This window comes from Epinephelus fuscoguttatus, linkage group LG8 (assembly GCF_011397635.1).
Source record: "Epinephelus fuscoguttatus linkage group LG8, E.fuscoguttatus.final_Chr_v1".
NCBI classification, from domain to species: domain Eukaryota; kingdom Metazoa; phylum Chordata; class Actinopteri; order Perciformes; family Serranidae; genus Epinephelus; species Epinephelus fuscoguttatus.
In genome coordinates this window covers 18,042,410-18,060,164 of record NC_064759.1, presented here as the reverse complement: position 1 = coordinate 18,060,164, position 17,755 = coordinate 18,042,410, and the positions used below count along the sequence as shown (strand labels likewise).

General features: G+C 41.6%; 1 protein-coding gene across 4 annotated transcripts in view; it reads left to right on the top strand.

The window, feature by feature from the left end:
- cadm4 (cell adhesion molecule 4) overlaps positions 1-17,755 on the top strand; it is a 214,005-nt gene that overhangs the window by 161,353 nt on the left and 34,897 nt on the right. For all 4 annotated transcript variants that reach the window (XM_049583247.1, XM_049583245.1, XM_049583249.1 and 1 more), the window contains exon 2: positions 4,463-4,609. In XM_049583247.1, the coding sequence (XP_049439204.1) occupies positions 4,463-4,609 (147 nt within the window). The remainder of the gene's footprint in view (positions 1-4,462; positions 4,610-17,755) is intronic.

Sequence of the window (17,755 nt, the reverse complement as noted above, 5' to 3'; positions counted from 1 at the left end):
CTATTATTTATTTATTTGTTTATGTATTTTGAAATGATGGCCCTTCTCGGATCTCTATTGCTGTTGTAAATAAAGGCTCCTTTTTTTTTCCCAGTGACAGCAGGGGTAGAGGCATTTCGGATGATGAGGAGCACCAATTCACTGCTATGAAATACTGCCCCCGCTTGGTTGGAGAGAGAAGTGATTGTTGTTGTTCCCCCTCCTGTTTTATTTATCCGTTGATCATAGCAGTCAGTGCACTACCATGGTATCGATTGCTCTCAGCATTCTCTCTTAATATGATTCGACGCTTGTGGAGTATTTTATTATGGGCGCAGATTTTAATGGGGGCCAGATTAATACCTCTGTCACAGAGGTTGATTCCCTCCCCCTCCCTCTCATTCCCTCTCTGTACTATACTTATGCTGCTGATCAGAAGCACAGGCGCATGGCCTTGATGTGAATGGCAGCCTATAAAACCTACAGTCAAACTAAAGTGCTGTACCCAGCTGCGTTATGAGCGGGAGTGGGAGAATATGCGTCATCTCTCGTATATTCCGTCCAGCCCCTGCCAGCTGCATTATTATACCCAAGCCATCGCTTCCTAACTCCCTGCTATCATTTCCTGGTTAGAGCCCTCACTCCCCCACCGTCTCTCCATCCCTCTGTTCTCTTTGCCCAGACTGATCATCCAGCAGCAGCCAGCAGGTGTTTCTGGGTGGCATCTCTCAGCAGGCGACGGATGCCAGCCATCCCGCTTGCAACAGCGTCGATTTTTTTATTTTCACTTCTCTTTGACGTTTTTCTTTGCGCTCTACTGCGATGCCACTGCAGCTAATTTCCTTTGAAGGGGTGACAGCTGTCATGAGAAGTGGGTGTGCAAATGGACGGCTAATTAGTTTTTCTGGCCTCTCCCCAGAAACAAACTTTTGGCCACTTCCTTTGTCTGGAGTCACTCTTCCACTTGAAGACCTCTTTCTCCATCGGTTCTGATGGGTCACTAATCACACACAGGCGCTGCACTGACTTTGTCAGGATGCACAGCAGCACTATTACAATTAACACTGTTTAAAACAATGGCGGCCTTGCCCGGTTGCCACGGTGATGAGTAATAACAGCCATTAGAAAAATAATTGGGATGGCGGTGGCAGGCCCTGATGGCCGCCGATATGAATCACAATATTGATGCAGAGAATGGGAGCAATAATGACTACAATTAGTGGTAATTGTCAAGATTTTTTTTCTCCGTTCCATAGAGTATTAGAGTCCCCTTTGTCTTTATCCCCTCTTGGTTTCTTTCCGTCTTTAGTTCAATATCCACTGTGTCTCTCTGTTTCCCCTGATGTGATGAATATGTAGGCTTTGAGTATTTCATTAAAAGAGATTAAAATCGAGGGGAGAATTAAATTTGGATGAACTTGGCGGGATCAGATGATGTCAAAGCAGCTTAATTGCAATATGCCAGCCAATGCATATGCACACCCGATGCACATGCTCACCTATTGTGCATACACAGACGCACACACGCTGAAACTCAGGACACACTCAGTTGCAGATATAGACATTCATTTTGGCCCAAAGCAGTCAAGTCAGCAACTCCTGCTATGGCAGCCACCATCTGTTTGTCTCACAACATTTCCTGCCTTCTGAAGGTGTTTTACAGAGCTCAGAGACACTGCTAGACCCAGCAGTGAAATATATATAGTCGTGTCGTCTTTATCGGCACTTCTTATTGCCTGCTTCATCATCATGCTTCGATATTGATGTCGTTCTTGCTTTAAATCCTCCCCACGGCCATCACTTTGCCAGGGAGAGAGGGAATGCAAATGGGGATGCAAATTGGTAAATACTAGTTTAGGGAGCCCAGCAAGCTGGTACTCTCTTCAAGGCAATCACATTCCGCTGCTGGCTGAAGCCTTATGGCTAATTGTGCATAAATCATTTGAATTCATATGGCATAGCCCGGTGTCCATTGTGCTCAGCGGGAGGTGTGACTCAGCCGAGACGTGTCAACAGCCTGACCCACAAACATGGAGGGTGCTCCAATCAGAGCATAATCAACCTACTCATTACTGACTCTTGGGTTGTCAGCAACATCAAAGAGACTCCCTGCTGTTTCTCAGCCCCCTTGCCTAAAAATATTGGTTTTAGGGGCCAGACAAGTTTGTTTGAAAGATAATGTTTGAAAGTTTCTCTGAGTATTTGCATCAGCCCGCATATATGCATAGTTCAGCGTGTGTGCTTCCTCATTTGTGAGTATGTGCCTGCTGGAGTATGTGCATATGCCAACTCATCCTCATACAATGTTTCATATGATAACCTACGTCAACAGTGATGCATGATATCTAACGAATTAGCACCCGACAAATGATGTTACGTACTTCACATGAATGTACGTAGGTCAGGTTTAAGAAAAGAAACATGGTGATGACGTACATCAAATTAACTCAAAGTTCACTTCACCGTGGATGGATTACTGAACAGGCCCCAGGGGCCGAAAGTGTCAGGCACCCCCCTGGCCTTCATTTGCAAAATGTCACTCAAATCGCCGACCAGGAAGAGACACAAGAAGACCAAAAAGGGATACAAAGGAACTGAAAAGAGACACAAAGTAACTACAAAAATTGAAAAAAAAAGACAAAATAACAACAAATAAACACAAAATGACTACAAAGACACACAAAATGGCTAGAGAGGGACACAAAATGAGTACAAAAAGAAACAAAATGACTACAAAGAGACACAAAATGAGTACAAAATGACAGAAAATGACTACAAAGAGACACAGAATGACTACAAAGACACAAAATGGCTAGAGAGGGACACAAAATGACAATTAAAAACAGCACAAAATAACTACAAAAAGATACAAAATGACTACAAAGAGACAAAATGATGACAAAGAAACACAAAATGACTACAAAGAAATACAAAATTACTACAAAAACGGCACAAAATAACTACAAAAAGACACAAAATGACTACAAATAAACACAAAATGACGAAAGAGACACAAAATGACTACAAAGAAACACAAAATGACGACAAAGAGACACAAAATGACTACAAAACGACACAAAATAACTACAAAGAAACACAAAATGACTATAAAAAAGAAACAAAATGATTACAAAATGACTACAAAACAACACAAAATGACTATAAAGTGACTACAAATAAACACAAAATGACTACAAAGAGCCACCAAACGACTACAAAAAGACACAAACTTCCCTCAGACAGACACAAAACAACAAAAAAGAGGCAAAACCAGCACAAAGTCTGTGTGTCTTGTTCCTGTGTAGGAGAGGCTGTGGGGCCTGTTGCATATCTGTGTCCAGGGGGCCACTTTCTCATAATCCACCAAGGGGTTTCACATGGTTACAAACACACTGAGTGTCTCCTGGGTGAACGCATGTGTTATTTGACCGATCCACCACCCCAACCTGCCTCCCTAAGCGGACTTTCAGTCTTCATACAACTGGCTTCTTTACTCCCGTCATCACTCACATAAAAGCAGCCTTCCTGAGGTTATACATGACTTGCTACATCATGCAGGTTACATATGAATTGTGGTGTATGTGCATGAGAACAGCTGCACTCATAAGAATGTTCATACAGGTGTCTGTGTGTATGGATGTAAATGGTGAGTGATCCCCTCCCAGCACTTTCCAAATACCTGTAATAAGAACCATTACATCAGGATAATGGAGTGTAATCAATTGGTTTAGCTAGCACCTGGATGAGAAATGGCACTAAGAATGTGTGAAGTGCATCGGAGGCTGCCACCATGGTCCCACCGCTCTGCTCTCTGGCCAGCTTTCACACCAAGGCGATCACAGTTTCATACCATGACACGCAGTATAAACTATTAATATACACACAGGTGGTGGCAGGGCCGCAGTCCAACCCGCCATCGTCTTGTGCGTCGGCCCATGTGTGTGTCCATTCATGTGTGTGTGAGCTGGTGTGTGTCTAAATTCAAGACCGACAGCCACTTAGAGATTTAATAAGGCATTATGTATTCAAATGTGTGTGTTGATGCATTCTGTTAGACTAGCCAGCGGCAGTAGGCCTGTTTGCGTGTCTACGCTTGTGCACGTATCAAGATGAATAACAGTAATTATAATCATCCCTATTATAATCATGAGAACACATTGTTCATAAGGACCGTGTTTTACTTGTTGAGTCCTTCAGTGTCTTTTCTCTCGCTTTCAATCTTTTTATCTCCATCACTCTATCTCCTCCCCTCTTTTCCTCCCCTTCTCCTTGTGTCCATATGATGAATAGCGAGTAGATGAAAGATGCTTTAACTACCTTATTTTGAAAAGTTCTGTCTCAAATGCAGTGCAGATTGAACATCTTTTTTTCCTCCCCATCTGTTCCTCCTATTTGTCCCTCTCCTCTCCTCACCCTCTCTTTCTTCCTCTCCGTCGTCCACCCTCTGTGTCACTACATTAACGTCCATCTTTCTCTCCCACAGCCCGTTGTCAGGCGGTGCAGGCGGAGAATGTGACAGTCTTGGAGGGAGGTACGGCTCAGATCTCCTGCCGCCTGCAGAACTACGATGGATCAATCGTGGTTATCCAGAATCCCCGCCGGCAGACCCTCTTCTTCAACGGCACGCGAGGTGTGTAGCTGCGCGCACATTTGTCTCTGCAGACAAACTTAATCCATTTGTGTGTGCATTTGCCCCCAGTTCCATTTGAAGCCAGCCTTTTAAACACATTAGCAGTGACTCACCAACACTTGCACTTTACATTTTTCTTATTGCAAATGTCCTCACTTTGCCTTTGAAGCGATTCCACATTAAAAAGTCAGATAACCCCAGAGTTAATTTGGATGATGGTTTTCCTCTCAGCCCTAACAGTGTGACTGCTTTAACTGTTTTAAAAGCATAGTTCAAAGCTCTCTGCATAATCCACTTTTAACCCCTGTGATGAGATCAGAACTTATTACAGCTCCTCATTAGAGCATGGCCTTGGCAATCACATGTTTTTTTAAAGGCAGCTTTATGGCAAATTATCATTGTAACCAATATTATAATGAAGGCAGATTTCACTGAGGGCCTCAGGGTAGGCAAACACTACTTGTTTTTTCCTAACTAATTAAAGGCGAAAGCTGCCACCTTAGCCAGATTTTCTTCTAGTGCTGCTAGGAAACCTTTGAGCATAAGAACAATGTTCAAGGATATTAAACACAGCCTTTGAAATACGTGTGGGCAGCTTAATTGGAGCAAAATTTTGTATTATGTTTTTAGTGTAGCAATAGTTTATGTCCTATGTAATCTATTTAATAAACTTCTGTAGACGTTAGCTCGGGCTTAAGGCTGTCTGAAACTGTGTGGCAAGAGGGTGAATTTGGATACATTCAAAAAGTTTAGGATGCTCAAGTTTGAAAATGTGGTAACTTTTATAAAATAAAATAGCTTACAGCCACACAGTAGTGCATGAAAAAAATCGGATTCCTCTGCTGCCTCATATTGCTTCAAGTAGCCTTACCACACGTGAATAAAAGCAAGGACTCTCTAATGCAGCTGTCAATCCTATACATTTCAATTTCATATACTTTATTAATCCCTGAGGGCAAATTCAGTTTTTTCACTCTGTTGTCATGTACACACAGGCCCGAAATACACACACATGCACAAACAGGACCTATACATGCATTATATGGAGAGATGTCAGAGTGAGACTGCCCCTGGAGAGGCGCCCCGAGCTGTTGGGGTTCGGTGCCTTGCTCAGGGGCACCTCTGCAGTGCCCAGGAGGTGAACTGGCGCCTCTCCAGCTACCAGTCCATGCTCCATATTTGGTTTGGATGGGGACTTGAAACAATGACCCTCTGGTTCCCAACCCAAGTCCCTATGGACTGAGCTACTGCTGCCCCGGTCACTGCTCATAAACTGCGGTCAAATTGTCAAACTAGGCTGATCAAATCTAAATAGAGCTTATGTAACTGCATTACCTATTTCTCATCTCAGATGTTTTCATAAACACATCTTATTGTACTGTTTAGCTGTAGAATGAGAATGTTTGCACTGCCCGGTGGGCAGTGCTTGATGTGTCGCTTGACTATTTCCATCACGGCAACCGAGTCACGAAGGTTCTCATTCTACAGCTAAACAGTGCACTGAAATAGGTTCCTGAAAACATTTGACATGATTGACAGCTTGGTTGTTTTCTTTCAGCCTTAATAGATTCTAGTGAATGCCATAGAGGCAATAGGACGAGGAGGACATACATGATTTTCAGACTATCTGTGTCATGTAATACTTGATGGATGTAGTGACAATTTTAAGCAAATATGGATGGCCACAGACACCATAACAGGAGATATGATGAACTCACTCTTTGGTTTAGTTTCACTCACTGTTTGATGATCCAGGACGCTATGGACTGATTGTCTTGACTGTCGCTTTCAAAGAAAAAAAATAATGAAAACAAAAATCCCCAAATAAAGAGGCCTTTAGAAAAACAAAGTTCAAATCAATGGGGTATTAAGCGACTTCAGCAAACAATAAAAACTAAGATTGGCCAAACACATGGCGGTTAAAGACTGTACCCCTGTGGTGTCTTCCAGGTTCTACACTCACTTCAGCACACCTGCCTTTAATAAAAGTTTCCCAAGATGCCAGGTCAGGTGACACATTTGTGTGACCTAAAAATAATAAGAAACAAGGACTTCCTAGAAATGGCTCTAACAATGACTAAAAGTATTTTCACAAAAGGTACCAACTATAGCATTAAAAGACAACATCAGCCCAGCAACTCAATCAGAGCTTTGGTTTTAAATAATTCATACATTGTGCCAAATCAGTAATACCACTAATTGGCTGTGCATGTTATATTGTATGCAAAAAATATGCATAAAAACAAAGCACATGCTGGATTTAGTGGGAATTATTTCATGTTAACACCACTGACTTATGCAAATAGGCATAAAATTGGCAAACAGTAACAAAATCCTATCACCTAAATCTTTGATAAGTACGCTGAGGCTATGAGGAACAGCACAAATCTGCACACACGCAAGATTTTGAGCTCACATTGTATTGTATGCTAATAATGCCATTCTCTTGCAAGGTTTTTCCCGTTTTACATCAAAACACAGCTGAAGTGATTCTGCATAGACAGGCTCAAACAGGTTGGCACAGAAGTCAACCTGATTCCCCAAATCCTGTTGAAAGAGCAGCTGCTCACCTGTGATCCGAGGAGCTTGGCATTGTTCAAACTCTTCAACAGTGTCTTTTCTGTCTTCATCCCAAGATCTGATCCTCTCAGTTCACTGAATGGTCAGTGCTGACACGCTGCTCCAAAAATAGTTTTGATTAGTAACAATCCCGGAAAGGATTGTTCTGCTGTTGTAATTGCGTGACAGGTGCTAATTTCCCAGCGTGATTTAGACTCTTAGAGAGTCTGTTTGCTGAGCTAACTTCACTCAAGCTGCTCGGGCTGAATGTTGCTGAGTTCCAGAGCCGCTTATAATATACTGTTGCACATAATTATTTTAATCTCAATCTGCTACTGTTGCTCAGGCCATATTTTTGAACGGTTATTCAAGAATTCAGTGTAATTGGATTTAATTGATTTGCACTGACGACAGCATCAGACAGCCAAAATTTTAGTTCCAAATATAATGGTGTTTGTATTTGTCTCATGGCTTTGAGCTTGTGATAAATAAAGAACGCCTCAGCTGTAAGGACCATGCAAGTGCCAGCCTCACTCAGCCTTAAAGAAGTATTTCACTGCTGGAAAGAAAACTGTCTCTTCATAAAACTGGGCTGTCTATGCAGTGGAAAGATGCAAATACTTTTTGAAAAATGGTGCTACATGACCAGAGGAAAACAGAGAGCTTGGCTGTTTTGACACAGGAAGCAGTATGGCAGCTGGCAAGTAAATAGGCAACGCAGTGACAGAATCTTGGCACATATTTGATCAGCACCACTGTTTAGCCTTGGACCAAGACATTCATTGCATGAACATCTTGAAAACGAACTCCGTTTTTCGTGTGGGGGTTCCCGGTCTAGACCGATTCACGTCTCCATAAACTTTCAAATCAAACATGTAATGTACTCACCTCATAGGCACAGATGTTAGGAAGGGGTACGGGGGTTGCCGTGTGTTTGTATATCCGTTATTGTTCAATAAACATGCATTTTATCTCGGGATGTCTTGCAATTTTCTTCACCCCCACCTCTTGGGAGGTGTATTGCACATTGGCAGTGCACCTCCCAACCACTATAGTGGCGCTGTGGCGCAGTAGAAAGCTGGTGCACCCATTCATTGCAGGACGAAGAAGGGGTGAAGAAAATTTCATGCAATGAACGTCTTGGTCCAAGGCTACACCACTGTTTAGCTCATTATTCTAAAAACGTAACATATTACTTGTTAGTCTTATTAAAAGTAATAATATTACTTTACTCATTACTCCCTGCCAACAGTAATTCCTTACACTACTTGTATATCACTTTTCTGTTACACCCCATAAAATTGGTAATTGTGCATCTCCCCAAAATTCAGATGTGTGCCTTTGTGTGAATGTCAGAGTAAACGCTGGTAAGTGTAGCTAAAGCTAGATAGCTTCTAATTACCTGGGGGCTTTCTGTTGCCTGTGACCAGTATTTTCCCAAGGCTCTGCCATGGGGCAACATTTCATCCACAACATATCCAGCCACAAGCTGCATTACTTCTTTGGAGCTGCAGCTGTCCACGATTAAAATCCAGTTTTGGTTGCTGAGCCATTGCAGGGCCACAGCCGACCGCCGCAGCTGAGGAGGGCTCACCTTTGGTTTTGGTGGGATGTATTTCCTGGAGCTTCACTTTGTTGTGCTGTTGGACGTAGTAACTGAAGTGTTTCAGATCTGAGGTTTAGGGTTTGTTTTTTGCAGTGGAAAGAGTTTTAGTACAACTACCTGAAGCAGCAGTGTTCTTGTCTTCTTTCCACCCAACAAAATCAAATTAATGGGAATATTTCAAGCCACTAAAGTGTTTCCAACTAGTTTGCTGCTTTGTGACGTGTTTGCGCAGTGCAAATTACTAAAATGAGTCTGCTAAGGTGATGTTTCAAGTTAGCAGTGATGTAACAAAAGTATCGAGTAATGAGTTGTTTGGTTTTAGAGTTACTGTAATATTATTACTGAAATGTTATTGGTAATTAGTTTAACTACTTATTGAAAAAAAGTAATATTATTACTTTAACGTGTTACTGCCCAACACTGATCAACACTGCTTACTTTTACTGCTTCATCTCAGTTGTTTCAGCCTCCATTTTTACAACACAAGAAACACTTCCTGTTCAAAAACTCTCCTATTACAGCCAAACCGTGCACTAAAATATGTCCCTAAAGACATTTTAAGAGGGAAATATGCAATACTGTAACAGAAACTTGGTTGATATTTGATCAGAACTGCCTAGTTTTGCAGTTTTATCAGACTTTGGTTTGCCTTTGAGAGAAAGAGAGAGAAGTGGGTCTCTCTCTAGATCAGCATCTTTACTCTTTGTGTCCACGGTGGCAGGGGTACGGTAATGTGGAAGCACAATCTGTAGTTCAAGCAACAGCCCTACAGCCAGCGAAACTCAAAAGGTGTCATCCAGCAGATTTGAGCTGCGAGATGAGCAGGGAGATCTGGGCATTGGTAAGATAGAGGGTAGCTTACCATAGCTCATTTACACACACTACTCACATTGTGATGGTGCAAAGCTGGTTGAATATCGTATTAACATGGCTGCATGTTCATTATCTTTCCAGCATATAAAATGGAAAATTAAATTCAAGTGCAAGTACTGTGATGTAGTCGTAGGTAGACATGCTCAATGATAGCAGTGTGGTTAAAGGGAATGACTTGTGGAAGTTTCAAAAAGATGAACAGATGACAGATCCAGAGGGGAGAATATTTTTACTTGACTATCCTATATGAAAATAGACCATGTTCAGACTGTGTAAGCACTGCTCCAGCATACTTGAACCTGTGTTTTTAACAACAGAAAATCCATCCAAGGTCTTGCAACTCAAGGGCTTGTATATATATATATATATAGAGAGAGAGAGAGAGAGAGAGAGAGAGAGAGAGATGTATATTTAAACATATGATGTGATATTTTTGTACGTGAAAATTTCCACTCCACACATTTTCCCATTTCTTATCATTACAACTTCCAGCACTTGTAATTACATTTATTCGACAATCAGACTCCCACTCACCCTCGGGGACAGTCTCCGTCAAAGCGGTAGTCACTGAAAATTTTCTGCTCAGTACACCGAGATCAGACTAAAAATACCAAAGACAAAAGAGGTGCTACCGCTGTTCACTGGTACGGCATTCAAATACTTTTGTTCTACACACATTTTCTTCACTTGTTAGTCTCCTCGATCACGGAGCAGCCTTAATTGGGTAGTTGAGGTCGCTGCTTTTGGAAACCTTACTTTCAACTCTCCCCCCAATTCTATTAGATCAGCACTGCTGGTAAGTTCCATTAAGTATTTAAACAGAGCAGCCCCGTATGCTCTCCCACGAGACACGGACTTGCACCCTTCGGAAAGCGCGACAAAGCCTAATCAGAGCGAGGAGGAAGACGGGCTGCGAAAGCTAGAATGAAAGAGAAAATGAGAAAGAATGAAGAAAAGAGTGGGGGAGAATGAGACGATGGGTGGAGGGTTAGGAACGACACAGCAACAGAGAGAATAAGGAAAAGCAGCAGCAGGCTACGCAGAATGAGAGACAGCACTGGGAAATGATCCAAAGGTTAGGCAAGGTATAAAGTATAGATGGCTTCCCGTAACTAATTTGGCTCCCGTAAGCACTGAAAAGCCTCGTTGGGGGACATTTTCTGGGAGCGTAAATTACATCTCACTCTGGCTCTCTCTACCTCCATGTTTGCTCCATCACTCGCTGTAGGGCTCTTCCATTTCTGCCTATTGCCCATCTGGCGCCCAGATATCAGGCTAACAAACTGAGGCCTTTTCTGTGCCGAGCCATTCCACTCTAACTGCCCAAATTGAGGTGCTGCTGTAAGTGCTGTGAATTAGGCTGCCTGTTTTGCAAGTGAGCAACCAGCCAGGGGTGTGTTTTATGAGATTGTGGGGACTGATAGCTATAATAGAGTGGTGGAACTAACCAAATGGACCCTTTCTCCTCAGTGGTCCATATCTCTCTTTCTCCCCCTATTGCCAACTCTCCTCAGCATGCAAATGAGATAGGACAATAAAGGTGAACTTGGACTTGAACAGAAGTCTGACATTTAGTTGCCATTTAGTGCAGCGAGGGAAAAAAAGATTTACCTATCTGTGGGGAATAGCTCTCTGACAATGCTCTCGCCGTCATCCGGTGGAGGGGAAATTTTGGGGGCGGGGTGGAGAGATTAGTGTGGTGTACTTCCAGGAGAAGTGGACTGACTCCATCGCTCCAGGCCGCTCTTTCAGTCCCCTGTGGATTTCTGTCTCTATCTATATAATTTTTTTTCCCGCCTGCCGCATTATGTGGCTGTATTAGACTATTTCTCTCATTCTTTCTTCCTCCTCCACTCTCGCTGGCACACGCACGAATACGCAAAGCCAATATCTATACTGTAGTGTCTGTGTTGTGATGAATTATGCTGTGAGATGGCTGGTTGTTACATCAGGGAAGTGTGTGCCGTTCCCTGCGTGAACCAAAGCAAACACAAAGGAGTGAGGAGAGGGACCGAATGGAATAGAGGCGGGCAGTGAGGGAGAGGTTTCACAGTCAAGTCGATGCAAAGTGAGTCTCCGATGAGAATCTATGGACATCGAGCCACTGTCACCCACAGCCTGTTATTAGCGTTATTTGTTATCAGCATTTTTCTCGCCATTGATTTCACTCTTTCTTTGAGTAACAAAAGAAAAATTGTTGGATGTTAAACTTTTCTCATCCTCTCTGTGCTTTCTTTTCTTTTTCCTTTGTGCATTATGGGGTTAGCAAGTGCAGCTCATTGGGCTGAGGTCCATGTTTGGCTGTAGACTTTAGAAAGCTGATGTGTTTTTACTCTTTGTTTCCAATCTTTGGGTAATTTTCATAGTCTAGATTGCAGTGTTTACGCTATGTACAATTGTAGCATTTAGCCTGTCTCACACTGACTCAAAGAGCAGCACTGCTCAGTTTAATCGCTTTCCTAAAATAATTTTTGCTTGTGCAATGAGCTTTATTTGCATAGCGGTTTTCAAAAGAGTTACCAAGTGCTTCACAGCGAGTAAAACAATAATGATTAAAACCTAATAAGATCAACAATAAAAATGCCAGACACTAATTAGAAATGGGCTTACAGAGGAATAAAGCAAAGCACTTACAAAGAGAATGAATGAATACATTCTAGTTTAGGATAGTCCAATCAGTGCTCGGGAAAATGAACAACACGCTCCCTCAAAGCTGGAAATGAGAGAACCAAGACATCTGTTATGTTGTATCAATGCGCAGCCTGGAGCTGCTCCATCGAGACTGACTTTGCAAACTCTCTCTGAACTTTTTATATCAAACTGAGCTTTAGATTTAGCAGCACTATCAATTCCAGAAAATCGTCCGGGGTACTGTCACAGCCACTATTTCTCCAGTGTTTTGCAGTTTTTCCTCTGCAGTGCTGTCCATCGGAGTGACATCACAAATTAGAGGGTGGTGAAAACTCGCCTCCCGTTCCAGACTGTGGGAGATAGAAACGACTGTTTGCTAATGCAGAGCAAACTATCTTGAGGCTTAGCAATGACTGATTCCAAAGCTGAAAATGTCATACCACTCAATTAAAGCAGCCCTTGCTTCTCTTGTACATGATGTACTTGCCAATTACCCCTTGCAGAAAAGTTAAATGCACCATAGTTTCAAAGATAAACAGAAAATGTTAAATATGCTGTAAATATAGACATTAATTAACATGAATGCATGCTGTTAGTGATGCAAAGTGCCTGCAACCAGGCCCGGCTAATGTCACTCAACTGCAGAGCAGCATGTTCAGCCCTGCAACTCTGGACCTGTAGTTTTAATCTAATCTGCACCCTTATCAGCAAGAGAAGTGCAAGCAATTGCAGCAGCTGTCACTTTCTTGTCTTGTGAACTGGCAACATCAGCATACATCCACAGGTGATGTGAATTCCCTCCACTTGCTAAAAACTGATATGACTCCTCAGTAGGTGGTGCATGTTTGCACTATCCTCTAGCTCTAGACCTCTTGAGGACAGTGCAAACCTCTACACCAGACCTCTACTGATCCCTGGTGTTGTAGTCATTGACAGCTGATTTCTGGTTAGAAAACAACCAAGCCAGTTAGTATGGTGCAGGTAACACGCCAAAAAAGGACCACTGACCTGCTGCAAGAGCCTATGTCTTTGTCAAAGCCAACAACCGATTTCGTCACAAGACAGCAGTCTTAAAGGATTTTATCTCTTTCTTATCACTATCAAAGGCAAGCTACCTACTCTCTGAGCAAACCTGTTAATTTGCCGACCCAGCTAGTTCACATGCCATGTTCAGCTACTGCTGGATCTGTTACTGACTTGGCCTGCAAGTAACAGATACTATGATAATCGATTAATCTGTTATTACCCCATAATAATAAAAAAAAAAGCTTAATTTTTTGGCATTTTATTCAACAAACAAAAGTTTTTTCTTGTCACCTTGTACAATCTTCTGTTTAAACAACTTGCAAATAAGAAAATCATAAGAAAATCAAATATATGTTACTTTAAAAGTAAGTAGGCCACTGTAATTAAAAGAAGTGGGATTTGATAAATGGACAGTAAAGATGCAGCCATGCACCAAGAATTAAAAGGAATTGTCACAAATGTTTAATCAGCTATTGCTGAAGTTTCTGTTGTAGAAATAAAGGATTTACTTTAGACTGTCGCTAACAAACGGCATGAAATAATTTATTGTTATACACCACTGTCTCCACAACCTGTGTTCTTTCTCTTCTTTTATTTGTTTACACACAAATGAATGTCAGAGTAATCATGTATCAAGATTTGTCCTTAAGTCCGCGGATCACTGTTTTGTAAGCCTTCTTCATGGTCCAGTACTGGAAGAATGCTAATTGGTGTGACCAGTTTTTCCTCCACATTAAGACCAATGAGAGTTTATTGATTACCAGAGGAGGCCCTGCCTTTCTGCTCCTTGTGTGATCAAGGGGGACCCAGTGGCAGCAGTGCAGCAGCACAAGTATTTGGGCAGTGTCTTTGATGACAAGTTGTATTTTGATGTGACCACTGTCTGCAAGAAAGCAAACTAATGCCTGCTCTTTTTAGCTGAGGAGTTTCAATGTAGATAGGACAATCATGAAATCGTGAGTCTGTTCTTTCGTTTGTTTGTTGGTTTGGTAATCTGAGCCTTGGAAAAATTGGTTGTACTGTGAGATCACTGGTGTTACTTTAAATAACCTACAGTGTCTGTATGAAGAGAGGGTCACCTCTAAAGCTCAGACTCTCAACATCCTCTCCATGTTGAGTTTTCCATCAGGGCGGATGTTTTGCCTCCCTAAATGCAGCACTAAGCGTTACAGATTGTCCTTTGCCCCGTCTGCTATCGCTTATCTTAACCAGCAGTGACCACTCATTTTCCATGATTTCCCCTGACAGTGTGTGGTACTGGATACTCTGTGTTATGTACTGTACTGTCTGTTTTGTTGTACTCATGACTATGTCAAATTGCCCCCTCGGGGACATTTAAGTTGTAACTCACTAAATTTTAGCTCACTAAATTAGCCATCAGTGGCAATTATGTCCATATTGATGGACAAACAAGCCAGAAGCCAAGCATTAGCTTCAAAATAGCTTTGTCAAGAGTTAGCTTTAAAGCAGCTACATCCATCCATCATAACATGGAGAGAAAACAGACGGAAAGTATCTGTCAGTTAGGTTTGTTTTTAAATTAACCTGTTTTTTTTTTTTGTGCATCAAAGTGCCACTGAAGTTAAGGTTTTCAGCTCAGAATATGAGAAAAGGATAACAGCCTTTTTACCATCTTTACCAAGAGTGTCTCTCCATTAGTTTGGTGCTACAGTATTTACACTGAATCATTCAGTATAACATTTGCCAACCTTTGTTAACTCTGCGATTACAGATAAATTAATGATGCTAAGCTCCAGAAGTTAACGTTAGCTTAACTAGAACCCTTTGGACAACAGCTAACAATGATGTACGATCACCAGAGTACAAAAACTAAAACAAAATAGGCTAATGAACTCCTAGCAAACAAGGTGACATGATGAACAACGCAGCTAGGAGCTAACGTTAGGCTAACGTTAGGCTAACTTTAGCTAACGTTAGCTAGAGATGTTATAGAGACTTTATATTAGACTTTATATTTCTTTCCAGCAAAGTGACAATATGTTGCCTCAAACACGATGTTGACTTACCTTAGAACAGATGTAGACATCATTGTTAATCTTATTCACGTTGAGTTGATGTTGTGGTCTAACGTTACCACACAACTTTATCCAAATGAGACACTTTTCTCGGTTGAGATGTGGTTTAGGAAAGGGTAAAAAATACACCTGGTCGCCCAGCCTCTCAGGATACCTTGTGTCGGAGTTGCATGTACCCCATGCACACCGTTTGACCATTTTTAAACTTCAAATCTCAGAAAAAGCTCATAAAACCGAACGAAACTGGCTTTCTGTAGTGCATTTCAATGAACGTCCAGGCAGAGAATGTCCGTCTGTATAGAGTGCCGAAGTAACGCCCCTTCCATTAGAGCTCATAGGACCTTAGATCGGAAAAAATATGAATGGCAGTGAATGGGGAGAGCAATATTATCTTTTGTTCCCGTTTGATTTGCGACATGAAATCTAAATATGTTGTTAATGAATTTAAAACATACATTTTAAGGTCAAGAAAGTCATACTTTGTGGTAAAACTGTTGAGATATAAGCTTTTTAATTAGAAAGACTCAAGAGTACACAGGAGGCAGTCGCGTATGTGACATCACAGCTTTCGCTCACTTCCTGCAGCTTGGCCTCCCCGCTGAAATTCCACTGTTTTATGATTAATCGATTTATGATTGAAGATGTCTGTGTGTTTTGTGCCAGGTTGCAGTCACTCCAAGCTGCTGGAAGCGAGTGAAAGCTATGACGTCACATACGCGACCGCCTCCTGTGTAGTCAAACGTTTTTTCAAAAGCTTATATCTCAGCAGTTTTACCACAAAGTATGACTTTCTTGACCTTAAAATTTATGTTTTAAATTCATTAACGACATATTTGGATTTCATGTCACAACTCAAACGGGACCAAAAGATAATATTTCTCTCCGCATTCACTGCCATTCATATTTTTTCTGATCTAAGGTCCCATGAGCTTCACCAGAAGGGGCGTGACTTCGGCACTCTATGGGAATGGCTATACGCACTGTGATAAGCTCATTGCTCATTGCTCATAAGCTCTCTCCGGGCACTCCGGCTTCCTCCCACAGTCCAAAGACATGCAGATTGGGGACTAGGTTAATTGATAACTCTAAATTGTCCATAGGTGTGAATGTGAACGTGAATGGTTGTTTGTCTCTATGTGTCAGCCCTGTGATAGTCTGGCGACCTGTCCAGGGTGTACCCTGCCTCTCGTCCGATGTCAGCTGGGATAGGCTCCAGCCCCCCCGTGACCCTCAAGAGGATGAAGCGGTTAGAAGATGAATGAATGAATGAATGTATCCCTACTCGTAACGGACATTCATCAGCTGCTAACTTACATTCCTACCTTGGAAACCCATTGGATTTATAACAGATTTTTGCTCATCAACTGTTTCAGTGGGATGGACTCATCACTTACTTTTGAACGGTTCAGGCAAAAGACCAACTTTCCAGGAATCAGAAAACAGCTAAAGATGCAGAGAAAAAAACTTGTACTCTTGGTCATTCTTCACTCTGATGAATAATGAAGTAAACTTGATGAATAATAAAATAAACTTGATGAGCCTCAATTGTTCTTACTTGAATAGACTTATTACAACACAAATCAGATCTGAGAGGCTTTTGGCACAACACGTGCATGGACAGAGACATACCAAAAACGTAAAGTAAAAGAGCAATACTGTATTTCACATGTCACACACAGCTGTGTCTGACATTGGAGTCTAAACATCTACAACAGTGGTTCTCAAATGGTGTGCCGTGATGCCAATTCATGTGCACCGTGGGATTCTGTAATAACCACACATTATTATCGCAATATTCAATGAATTTTTAATTGACTGTGTCAGTATGCTGTACACAACCGTTTCCTAATAAAGAGACAAACTCTAGCTAAAAAATGTAATTTAATTGAACTGAATTAAAAAGAAAACCTTCACTGGGAACCTGTTTGTCGCAGTTTGCGTGTGGGAATCAAGTGCGTGACACATCAAAAGCCCTGATTGGCAGCCAGTGTGAGGTATGATAACATTTAAAAGGAGAAAATAAACAACAAAACACTAGTGAATACCTATCACCGAAAGAAAAGACAAGTAGACAGTATCACAAAAGCTGCCTGTCTTATTTTTTTCTTATTTTTATTGTCTTATGTCGTGATAAGAGTGATAACACGCATTATAGAAGCTATTGTGCGCAGATATAAATACAGGTGTGCCTTGGACACAAAAAGTTTGAAAACCACTGATCTACAAGGTCTTGCTCTTGCAGTGTCTTAAAGCATTGAAGCTTTTAAAAATATCTAAACCACTGCCATGGGTTTATCATACCTTCATTATCCATATGTAATTACTTTCTACAGCAGCTTACATACACATCAGACCAAAGATGCATTTCCAGTCTGATTATCTAGCTCTGTTTGCTCTGTAAATGACCAGAGAACT